The sequence below is a fragment of the Triticum aestivum genome, chromosome 3A, assembly GCF_018294505.1.
Source record: "Triticum aestivum cultivar Chinese Spring chromosome 3A, IWGSC CS RefSeq v2.1, whole genome shotgun sequence".
NCBI lineage: Eukaryota > Viridiplantae > Streptophyta > Magnoliopsida > Poales > Poaceae > Triticum > Triticum aestivum.
Window position 1 is genome coordinate 14583307 of NC_057800.1, and position 12234 is coordinate 14595540.

The window sequence follows — 12234 nt, forward strand, 5'->3', positions numbered from 1 at the left end:
CCGTACTCTTCTCTCCAGGTGAGAAGAGATTCCGTGCTAATTTTATTTATTTAATCTCCAAACATCACGGCCGGAGTCCATCGAGTATATATTGTTGGCTTGACCAAGTATTTTTGGACCTCTTTGATTTGCATTGCAGAGGAGGAAGAGAGGAGGGAGAGGGAGGAGACGGAGAGGATAGTCAAGCTGCAGAGGGAGCTGCAGAGGAACAGGGAGATGGAAGCAGAGAACCTTTATTTGCAAGAGCAGCTTGTTGGTCTTTACTGTTACTAAAGTTTTTACAAGATGCAGATGCTCATTGTTGCTCACATTCATTACGTGTTCCTAATACTTTGGCAGAGAGAGGTTGAGCTCAGCAGGCAACAGCACGCTGCTGATTTGCAGGAGAAAAATAGGCTTTCCCGATTGTTGGAGCATAAGGTATGTATGCATGTAATCCTTCTTGCAACTGCATTCAGCACTACTGATGGAGCATAGTCCATTTTTTTCACCGACGGAGGATTTCAATTAATGGTTTGGACAAAATTAAGTTGCTGTCTTGGCATGCCATGTAATTGTCAAAAGGCCTGGGTTTTTGTTTTCTTTGAAATTTGGATGATATAAAATTTGTTTGCCTAATTGCTGACAAGAGTTAACGTGATCAAAATCAATGTTTGCAGTCAGTTTAATTTTGGTGGCTTGGATTCAGATTTGTTGTATTTCAATATTTTTAATTTTTGCTTTATGGGTATTGTCAACTTATGAGCATTTTACATCATGTATTTGTTTTCGTTTTCACAAGATTATATTGTCTTCCACCTTTTGTATCTTTTAAAAATTAGGCTTGCCATCTTTATCAAACCTTTTCAATTTCTCTTTTGTTGTTTCAGAATGCTTTCCTGGAAAGAGTTGTCCAACGTCGAGAAGCTGAGTTTAATAGCCAAAAGAAAGAGAGGGCAGAAAGGATTAATCAGTTGATTTCAAGAAAGCGTGCAAAGGAGACTCTGCTGAAATTGATGTATTATCTGTTTCCGGAGGAAGAGCGGATCCAAATGTTCCACGTAGTAGACGCTAGAAAACGTGAAGGTAAGTAGATTCTCATACTAGCTTTACTCTTTGTTCTGCTCGCTGATCGAGCACGGTACTAGAGCTTTATTGTTATTTTTGGTAACTTCGTTAACAAGTTAATTGTTGTTCCCACAAGCTTATATTATGTCAGACCAAATCTACAGCCTATAGGTTGCTTAATTTTAGTTTATTCCGACTCTATTCGAGTGTTGAAACTACTTTGAATTGTCATTATCTTTGAGGATCGACCGCAATGCAGTATTGCTTTCTCATACTTGGACAATGGATCGCTGAAAATAGATCGTACACTAGTTGTGGCTTTGTTGCTAATCCATCATGTTTGTGTCATTTGGAAGCGAGGAAAACACATTATAGCCGATCAAGTATTGTTGGCAATAACATCTCACCTCTTTGATCTGCAGAGGAAGAGAGGCGGAAGAGGGAAGATGCGGAGATGAGACTAAAGCTCGACACACTTAAAGCTAAGCTCGACGCACTTAAAGCTAGCTAAGCAGCTGCAGGAGTTAATTAATGGAGATTGAAAAGGAGAGGCTTGGTCTCCTAAATATTTGAAGCATGGATCCTGCTTTGCATCATTTCGAAGTCATGTTTGATCTATGAGCCACAGTACTCCCATACATAACATGATGCTACTTGTTATGGTATTTTGAACGATGATGTTAGTATTACTCAGGTATAACAAAATTTTAGTTTAGTTATATGTAGATTTTGTTTGCTGCAAGGGATGTATTCATTGCAAGCGACTTCTGCTTTTTCTGCATGTTTCTTCGGTTTGTGTGTCGCTGTCGTGCGATCATCCTTGCACCTTTGCTGTCTTCTGTCAACTTCATTTCATTCCGGCGAAGTTATCGTCAGCTCCGACGACGAGAGCGGCAAGAAGGGCGGCGAGGAGGAGATCTACGTCGAGGAGTGGCATAGCGTCTTCCCCAGTGAGGACGACGACGGCACCAGCCCGGACCCGGCTCTCACCGAGGGCGGTCACGAGGAAGAACTGGCTTGACCTCCACTTCGATCATGTTTAGTTTAAGTTTTTAGTGTAGTTTAGTTTTAGTTTAAATTCATGTTTAATGTTTGATTGCCAGGACTTTTGATGTTGAACTTATGTTTGTATGCATCATCTTGCGGTTAAAATTTGATTGAATTTGTGCAAAATTACTTTTACTCCGCTAACTTTTGAGGATCGGCTAGGTCTGGCGAAATTTTAGTGGAATATATATACTCCGCTAAGGTATACTAAGCAGTTTACTCCCTTAACCTTTAAGAGATCGGTTAGAAAAGCCCTAAGTGTGTGTGCGCCCCACTTATTTTGCTCCCTTGCATTTGTTCAGCGTCTTGCTCTGCGATACTCTGCTTTTGCTGTTTTCCAGAGATGGCCTACATGCGATTATTGAATAGTAAATACTCCCTCCGTTCTAAAATACTTGTCGTGGAAGGGAGTACATAACAATACTACAATACTAGGGCCTCTTTGATTCACAGGATTGTAAAAACATGGGAATAAGAAAAACATAGGATTGAAATGTCATGCTCATCTCAATCCTATAGGAGTTTAGGTTGTTTGATTGCATCATAGGAAAAACGAAGGATTCTTTCAAAGAGGTTTGACTGGATGCTAGAAATCCTATGGGAAGTAGTACAAAAAATTCCTTAGAAAAAAATCCTATAGGATTCAATCCTATGAATCAAACAACCAATATAGGAAAAAATCCTAAGGATTCTAATCCTCCAAAATTCCTATGCAAATCCTTTGAATCAAAGGAACCCCTAGTTGTTAAGCGCGCGCAGGCTTACATAGCGCCTACTGAAGATCGGATCTGAACCATGGAGCTTTAAGGTAGACAAAGTGGCTCGGCTACACACAACCCTTCAGAATTTCTACTCTAAATAATAGCCACGCAACAGTTGGTAAAAGAAAAGTGGTATAATTGGAGGCAAGAAAACAACAGAAGAATCTGAAGTAATAGTCAGAGCTCAGTAATTACTGCATCCGTATTATTCTACAACAGACACCCCTAGCAGCAGAAGAAGCTAGCTCGCCAGTTTGAAGGCAAACACACTGCTTAACAAAAGGCCTAGAAATATGGCAGCATAAAAATAAGCACTGCTCACAGCCATCCCAAGGCCACCGGAGTTACAACATTTAACACACGGATCACCATACGAAATTCCGCCCTGGCCACAAACATATCTCACGGAGGCATAAGACCCCAAATTTCTGTAGTCTTACCTTCAGATTTATATAGTACCCTTATTCAGGGTCACTGGCTTCACCATTACCTACAAACCTTGAAACGACCACCAAAATTAGACCTCTCTGATCTACTTCTACATCGAATTTTTACGAGCATTAATCCAACAGAAAAAATTAGCCAGACAATACGATTGACAGCGCCCTACCAGATTCAGAGGTACATCTCATCAAGGAAAAGAAGTGAATGTTCAACTTCGTTAAGCAGGGCACTGCACCCAGTTCCAAAACTTGGTGATCTATTATCCATCTGGACCTGAAAACTAGAGCTTGGAACAGAAACTCTTGCCTCTTTTCCAGGGTAATGGCACCATCGCAAGGCCTGGAGATGAATCAGTGCAGTCGTGCGAGAAGATAGCACATGCACAGCTCCAGACGTTGCAACAGAACCTGTATGTGGGCATATGGCCATGTACAGGGAAAATAACAGACATCAGCAATGTGATGAATTACAAATAAAAATAAAATACAAATACAAATGGTAAGTTAGTGTGAAGCACAGATGTGCCAATGTCCTCAAAAGAGACAAATGCATCAGGTTGCAGTATAACTGAAACAAGTACGTATGCATCAACGCTGTCAGAAAAATTTACTGAACTACAGGACACTAACAAGGTACAGAAACAAACTCTGTTTGTTCATCAGCTGCTTCTTTTTGTTGAATCGGGACATGCATTCACTGGAGTATTGTTGCAGGGTTACAATCATGCTCTTGTGAAAACAGGAGGACACAACTCTGATGCCTATTATAACAAGAAAATGACCATGCCCATGACAATAACGTGCAAGCAGAACTCTTCCATCTCCAAAAAATTTGCTGAGCTTCTGACTGAAGCTCCTCTCTATTTTGTACTCTGTTGCTTCCAATATATAGCCGTACCTTACCGACGGACGACCATTTTCTCTGAAAATAATGTGCAAATCTCTCATGGTGTAGCAATCCATTCATGATAAAGTAACAAGTATGTGCTTGTAAAAAACTACAGGGGTAATAATCGAGATAAATCCTAACAAGTCGTCAGGGTTGATAAATCAGAGGTAATTCCTACAGTAAGCTACAAAACTGAGCTGTTATGCAGGGCATATTTGTTAAATCAATGATGAAAAGCTGCATTCTTTCTTTCTTTCTGAATCGACAAATTGCATTCATTGGATCAATGATGTTGTGACAAGGCACAAACAAGCACAATCGATCACTTGGGACGGAGCATACACCTAGCTAGATCCCTCGTAATGCTAGTACTACTACATAAGAGTCACTGGCCTGACTGCCAGATGAGTTTGGTTTCAGACAGTCAGAAACCGTCCATCATTTTCCTTTCGAGTTGCTGGAACGTGTCGGCGTCGACGACGACCTCTGATTTTAGATGAGCAACGATGGCTCTGAAAGCCTCACCACGTGCCTGGTCGATCCGCCTCCGCGCCTGGGCCTCGGCGCCGACGCAGTCGTAGTCGACCTCCACGAATCCTTTGGAGGCGTACTCGCGGCGGACCCTGGCCTGGAAGCCGGCGAACCTATCCAGATGCTCGTAGCACTCGCGCGCGTGCCGGTAGAGGAGCACCGTGCGCTCGTCCTTCTCCTCCTCCGGCGATGGCAGAAGCGACGGGTTGTCGCGCTTCAGGTCTCGGTACACGGCGGGAGGGACGTACGGCGACCAGTCGACGATCCGGTCGACCTCCTCCCGCGGCAGCCGCCACATCTTCTTCGCCGCCGGAATCTCCTCCTCTCCTCGGGAACAGCCGACCATCCTCTTGGCCTTCGGGGAACACTCCTCGCCGGAAAAAGATCCCGCCTTTCGTTTGCCAGGGCAGACACACTCGACGCCGGCCATCGGCTGATCTGATTTCTGCTCAACTCGCCGGGAGATGTTGAGATCTGGATTGGGGGCTGCCCGCGTTCGATTTTCGATTTTGGGGAGGGGGGCTTTCTCCTCCTTATATTGGTTTGAGCCTCGTCCACGCGTCGGGCTCGGGCTATCTGAGTCACACTCGGATCCACGCGCTTTGTGCAAAACCGTGATTAATTATAAGGAACTTTTTCTAATTTTTATATCTATACCTAATAAGTATCTATATATACCTTTTTATATACCTATATACCTATAATAAAGCCAATTTTTTCATCCGTTCACCGCTGAAAGAATTTTTTTTCTATCCAAGATTGTACTAAAAGGCGACTACTCTGCGCCGGCGCACCGGCGCAATCAATTTGGCCGAACACCGCGCGGCCGTTTGATTAGATTATATTTAACCGCCGGATCCCCAATCGCTTCCTTTCCAAATAAAGCGCAGAGGAGAAAAACAAAAGCAGCGCCGCCGCCAACACTCGCCATGGATGGCCGATGTAGCAAACCTTGAAGAACCGCCGCCCCTCACCGCCGCTTGCCGCCCTCGCCTTCGGTCACCACCGGTCGCCGCCCTCGCCGCCCTCGTCGTCGGTCACCATCGATGGCCGCCCTCGCCGCTGGCGTTTCTCGCCGGCTCCATGCATGCAACAACGTGCACTTGTGGTTGCAGCTCCGGGGGAGATGGCCACAGCTCCGGTGGTGCCAGCCGCCGGGCCACAGCTCCGGTGGTGCCGACCACCGGCCACAGCACCTGTCATTGAGGTCGCTCTGTACCTTGTTGTGTGCCCGCCCGAGGCTCTTGCTGGTTCCAACAAAAAACGATGCTGGTTGTAGCAGAAAAGTTTATCGCTTCCAGCAAAAAAAGCTTATCGTTGCCGCCCGTCATCATCATTGTAGCAAAAATGTTTACTGGATGTAGCTTTTGTGGTCACCGGTTGCAGCAAAAAAATAACTTGGTTGTAGCAAAAACAAAAATAAACGTCGGCCGGCCGTTGTGTATGATGGTAACAAACCCTATAGTTGGTAGTAGCAAGAAACTTCATAGTTTGCAGCAAAAATACATTGTCGCCTGTCGTTGAGGTTGCATCATCTTCATGAATCATGCCGCAAAAAACGTTATCGCTGGTAGTAGCAAATGAAGCTGCCGGTAGTAGCAAAACAAGACACTCGTTCCAACAAAATAAATATCAGCGACAAATCCTGTTGTTAGTTCGAACAAAAAAACTGTCGGTTGTAACATCCCTCGCCGCCGGATGCAGCATGTCTCATGGCCGGTTGCAGCACTCCATAAAAAAGAAAAAGCTATGTATGGACGCACCAATGGCGACTCCTGCATCGTCCTCGCAGTGGTGCGTGGGCAGGCAACGCCGAGGGGAAGAGGAGGCATCAAAAAACGTCCGAGTTGTCGTGCCACAGGCGCTGCGGTTGCAGCACCGGGGAGTCCAGATCCGTCACAAGCGACCTGCGCCTAGCCGGCGTTCTGCGTAGGAGAGAGAAGAAAAGGAACAAGAGGAAGAAGAAAGAAAACGAGAGAAAAAAGAAACGATTGATGGCGGGCCCAGACAATTAGTCAAACTGTATTTAGAGGAGGGGCACGCGCGGCCGCTGATGAAGCTATGTACCTAGGGTAGGGTCATGTACCTGTCCTAACTGCCCTACCCAAGGACATCTCTAGAAGAAATCACCTTTCAATCGACTTGGAGGTGTTCCACTCGACAGACTCGAAGACACTCGACCAAGAAGCAATCACTCGACCAAGATCCAACCACTCGACGGCCAGGAGACCTAAAGTCACTCCGCACGCTAACGGTTGGTCATTAAGTAGCTTTTATGGTCATCATAGCACTTTATTACTAGCGTTACCAGTAACGCCCTGCCTTAATGTACATTGAACCCTTTGTAACGTGGGCTGGCCGGGGTCCTGGCGCACTCTATATAAGCCACCCCCTCCTCCGAGACAAGGGTTCGCACCTCTGTAATTCGTACTCACATAATCCAGTCGAGCTCCTCCGGGCTCCGAGACGTAGGGCTATTACTTCCTCCGAGAAGGGCCTGAACTCGTAAACCTTGCGTGCTTACAACTTCTCCATAGCTAAGATCTTGCCTCTCCATACTTACCCCCCTACACTACTGTCAGACTTAGAACCACGACAGTTGGCGCCCACCGTGGGGCAGGTGTTTTAGCGTTTGTTGGAGGAGTTGCAACCTTTTCCGACCCGAATCATCATGGTTTTCGGCGGAGTTTCGGTGGAGGGCCGCGAGATCCGTCTCGGCGCGCTCACGTTCATCGTCTGCGACTCTGCTTGGCTCCAGGAGCCTCCGCTCGACGTGGACGCACTCCCTGTTCGTGGGGCAACGCACTTTAGCGCGTACGTCCGCGGCGTTCTCCTGCGGCAACCATCGACCCCCTACCGGTCGGCTCCTGTGTTGTCCTCCCTCCCCGTTTCCCGCCGGCGCAAGCGCTCCGGTCCGTCGAGACTTCAGCGGTGGGTAAGACACGCGGTGGCACGTCAGTCGGCCACCCCTCAAGTCGCGGCAATCGAGCCCGACGTATCCCTCTACGACCTGTTCGACTGGCTCCGCAGAGACCGCATCCGAGTGCGACAGCAGCGATCCGGCGGCGGAAGTTCTGATGGTCGATGGACCGCCTAGTCCTCCCGGTTTTCCCCGCACCGACGGAGGCGCGGGTGGAGGCGACCCGTCGCGTCTCCATGAGGAGTATCTTCCCGAGCCTCTCACGTCGCTGCAGAGAGAAGAACTTCGCCGCCGGAATGTGGATGCACTGACACTCCTATCGTTGGAGAAACCCCCGAGGCTCGCGCCTTGGAAGACGCGCGCCTGGCAAACTTGGCCGAGCGCACTCGATTGGAGAACCTCCAGCGAGCACTCGACGAGCATGCGCGACAATGGGTTCCCGAATCCAGTCAATGTCAGCTCTTCCCGCCCCCGCAGGTATATCGAACTCCGATTCAGAATTTAGCAGCTGCGGCCCGTATAGCGGAGTCGATTCAGCCTTCCCAGTCGGAGGCCGGCAGAGGCTTGCTGCAGATCAGAGCGTTACTCCGAGCAGCAGGAGATCAGAATTCCGTTGTTTCTCAGTCGCAGAACATGATTCACATCAGATCCGTTGTTGCGGACACAGTCCAGTCGGCTCACAGCCCGAGATCGCCCCCGAGGCGTGAGGGACGTGGAGACCGGCGTGACCGGTATGGGAACCATGAGCAGTATGATCACCGAGTCGATCGTGATGGTCGACGTCGAGTGCCCACGCCTTCCCGAGGAGCGGGTCGTATGTGCCTCGCCAGTAGGATGACATGCGCCCTCATAGTGGTGGGCGAAGGATTCCAGTCGACCCCAGAGGTCCAGGCTTTGACACGAGATCCATTCTCGTCCAAGGTTTGGTCGACAGGAACAGGGCTCACCGAGAAGGTCACGACAGAGATTCCCCTGCCAGCAGCAGAGTACATGTTTCGGGGCCTGTCGGGACCCCGATTCTAAGTCACACCGATCTAGCATGTAACACCTCATATCACTTTGTGGCCTCACGCACGGTATCCCCACGGGTGTCGCCTTACTATGGCCCGGGATCGTTTGCGCCTTTTGGCTCACGTATATGATAGTGTCGCTAGCAACCATATGACAGAGAACCCGGGCCGACATGGCTAGTCGTGAACCCAAAGCGGCACAGACCTATGGAGACAGGCATACATGAATCACATAGAGCATGTCGGTCAACAGCGTATGAATCCGGGCTGTAGCACTGGGCTAACAGGACTCCGGAAGTCACCGCGTGACATTTCCCCAAAGGGACAAACATAGGAACGAAGTGAAACACATGCCGGCCAGTCAAGTGTTCTGAACAGTAGTGCTGGGCTAGCAGGACTCCGGTGAACCGGGCTGTAGCGGACTACTATGGCTCAAGGAAGCACTAGACTACATTTCCCCATAAGAGAGACTACCAAGGATAAACAACTAGATTGTCGGATCCCACACATAGCAATACACGTCACACGTACGCATAACATGCAAGTATGTGCTGTACAACATGGCATCACAACATAACGCAAACTCATATAGATAAAGGCTCAGAAGAGCCACATAGCATAAATACAAACAGGGGTCACATGACCCATCATTCAAAGCATACAAGCAATGGAAGCATTACATGTCTGAGTACAGACAACTACAAAAGAAAAGGGCTGAGAAACCTGACTATCTACAAGACCCTCCCAAGGGTACAAGATCGTAGCTGAGGTAACAAGCTACTCGTCGAAGTCCAAGCGGAACTACTAGTAAGACAGATGTCTCATCTGCAAAACATAAATAAAGCAAATGTGAGTACAAAGGTACTCAGCAAGACTTACATCAGATCCTATCATATATGCATTTGTATCAAGAAGGTAATGTGGGGTTTAGTTGCAGCAAGCCAGCTTTGACTCAGTGGCTATCCTGTTCTACGACAACGATAAACTTCTTTGAGATGAGGCAGCGCACACGAGTCCACAAATCACCACATCAATACACTACTATGGATTCATCTTCGTCTCCCTACGAGAGGGCCATCCATAGCACTCACACTTGTCTAGAGCATTTTAGAGTATCCACTTTAAGTTGTCTATGTACCACGTAAGCATCCAAGAAGTCCATAACCGAGGACACGGCTATTCGAATAGATCATGATAACCCTGCAGGGGTGTACTTCATCACACACGCTCTCACCAGTTATCACCATGTACACATCATGTATCTCGGCAACCTTCAAGAGGAAGCCTGGCGAGGGTGTTGGCCACGACCTGACTAACCATGCAAGACTCTAGTCCAGGTCTATCACCTATTTGGGTTCCATCCGCAAGGAGATCCGGCTGGGGTGTCGCTCATGGCCCCAAACGATGTGAGCAGGGTTCCCAAGCCCACCATCCGGGTGCCACTTGGTACACCGTGCCACCTATGCCTAGTCTGTCCCGAGCCCACCCTGCCGGGTGCCACTCGGTAGAAGAATAGCACTACCTACAAACACCAGAAACTATTTGCAACTCCTGGACAGAGATCAAGGCGGTTAATAAGTCGAGAGAGCTTGGAGCGCCCGGAGCCCAATGTGTGGTAGTAGCTAGTCATTGGACAACTTACACAGAACTCAGTTCTTAAGGACGGTCCCAATGAGACAACCCACCATGTACTCCTACATGGCCTCTCACCGCTACCTTTACCAAATCGTGTTCACACGCTTAACTCTCAGCACCAAAACATACCATAGCACTCCAAATCATTTCTGACGAATCAGACCTGACACAACTCTAAGCAATAGCAGGCATGGCATGGTAGGAACACCACATGGTGAAGGAAATATGCCCTAGAGGCAATAATAAAGTTATTATTTATTTCCTTATTTCATTATAAATGTTTATTATTCATGCTAGAATTGTATTAACCGGAAACATAATACATGTGTGAAAAACATAGACAAACAAAGTGTCACTAGTATGCCTCTACTTGACTAGCTCATTAATCAAAGATGGTTATGTTTCCTAACCATGGACAAAGAGTTGTCATTTGATTAACGGGATCACATCATTAGTTGAATGATCTGATTGACATGGCCCATTCCACTAGCTTAGCACCCGATCGTTTAGTATGTTGCTATTGCTTTCTTCATGACTTATACATGTTCCTATGACTATGAGATTATGTAACTCCCGTGTGCCGAAGGAACACTTTGTGTGCTACCAAACGTCACAACGTAACTGGGTGATTATAAAGGTGCTCTACAGGTGTCTCCAAAGGTACATGTTGGGTTGACGTATTTCGAGATTAGGATTTGTCACTCCGATCGTCGGAGAGGTATCTCTGGGCCCTCTCGGTAATGCACATCACTTAAGCCTTGCAAGCATTGCAACTAATGAGTTAGTTGCGGGATGATGCATTACGGAACGAGTAAAGAGACTTGCCGGTAACGAGATTGAACTAGGTATTGGATACCGACGATCGGATCTCAGGCAAGTAACATACCGATGACAAAGGGAACAACGTATGTTGTTATGCGGTCTGACCGATAAAGATCTTCATAGAATATGTAGGAGCCAATATGGGCATCCAGGTCCCGCTATTGGTTATTGACCGGAGACCTGTCTCGGTCATGTCTACATTGTTCTCGAACCCATAGGGTCCGCACGCTTAAGGTTTCGATGACAGTTATATTATGAGTTTATGAGTTTTTTTGTACCGAAGGAGTTCGGAGTCCCGGATGAGATCGGAGACATGACGAGGAGTCTTGAAATGGTCGAGACGTAAAGATCGATATATTGGACGACTATATTCGGACATCGGAAAGGTTCCGAGTTATTCGGGTATTTTCGGAGGTACCGGGGAGTTACGGGAATACGAGGAAGAAGCAATGGGCCTTAATGGGCCTTAGTGGGAAGGACCAGGAGATGGCGCGCGCCTCTCCCAAGCCCAGTCCGAATTGGACAAGGGGTTTGGGGCGCGGCCCCTCTCTCCCTTCCTTCCCCTCTTCCCCCCTTTCCCCCCTTCTCCTAGTTGGACTAGGAAAGGTGGAAACCTACTCCAACTAGGAGTAGGAATCCTACTCCTCCTTTGCGCGCCCACAAGGGCCGGCCGGCCTCCCCCTTGCTCCTTTATATACGGGGGCAGGGGGCACCCCACAGACACACAAGTTGATCTTCGTGATCGTTCTCTTAGCCGTGTGCGGTGCCCCCTTCCACCATATTCCTCGATAATATTGTAGCGGTGCTTAGGCGAAGCCCTGCGACGGTAGAACATCAAGATGGTCACCACGCCGTCGTGCTGACGGAACTCTTCCCTAACACTTTGCTGGATCGGAGTCCAGGGATCGTCATCGAGCTGAACGTGTGCTAGAACTCGGAGGTGCCATAGTTTCGGTGCTTGGATCGGTCGGATCGTGAAGACGTACAACTACATCAACCGCGTTGATATAACGCTTCCGCTTTCGGTCTACGAGGGTACGTGGACAACACTCTCCCCTCTCGTTGCTATGCATCACCATGATCTTGCGTGTGCATAGGAAAATTTTGAAATTACTACGTTCCCCAACAG

The 12234-nt window shown here is 47.9% G+C and overlaps 1 protein-coding gene across 2 annotated transcripts; it reads left to right on the forward strand.

Annotated features, from left to right (window-relative positions):
- The first annotated feature begins 204 nt into the window (after positions 1-204).
- On the forward strand, positions 205-2143 carry LOC123057570 (eukaryotic translation initiation factor 3 subunit A-like). Of its 2 annotated transcripts, XM_044480514.1 has the most exons (4): positions 205-252; positions 340-420; positions 870-1065; positions 1470-2143. In XM_044480514.1, exons 1-4 carry the CDS (start codon positions 217-219, stop codon positions 1556-1558), a joined length of 402 nt encoding a protein of 133 aa, XP_044336449.1. In that variant the 5' UTR covers positions 205-216; the 3' UTR covers positions 1559-2143. The 2 variants fall into 2 exon arrangements, with proteins under 2 accessions (XP_044336449.1, XP_044336448.1); XM_044480513.1 differs by lacking the exon at positions 205-252 and having other exon boundaries at positions 263-420.
- The last annotated feature ends 10091 nt before the right edge of the window (positions 2144-12234 follow it).

Coding starts and splice junctions, on each gene's coding strand:
- LOC123057570 (XM_044480513.1), top strand. CDS start 286: ATGCAGATGCTCATTGTTGCTCACATTCATTACGTGTTCCTAATACTT. Junction 421..869: donor CCCGATTGTTGGAGCATAAG/GTATGTATGCAT, acceptor TTGTTGTTTCAG/AATGCTTTCCTGGAAAGAGT. Junction 1,066..1,469: donor AGACGCTAGAAAACGTGAAG/GTAAGTAGATTC, acceptor TTTGATCTGCAG/AGGAAGAGAGGCGGAAGAGG.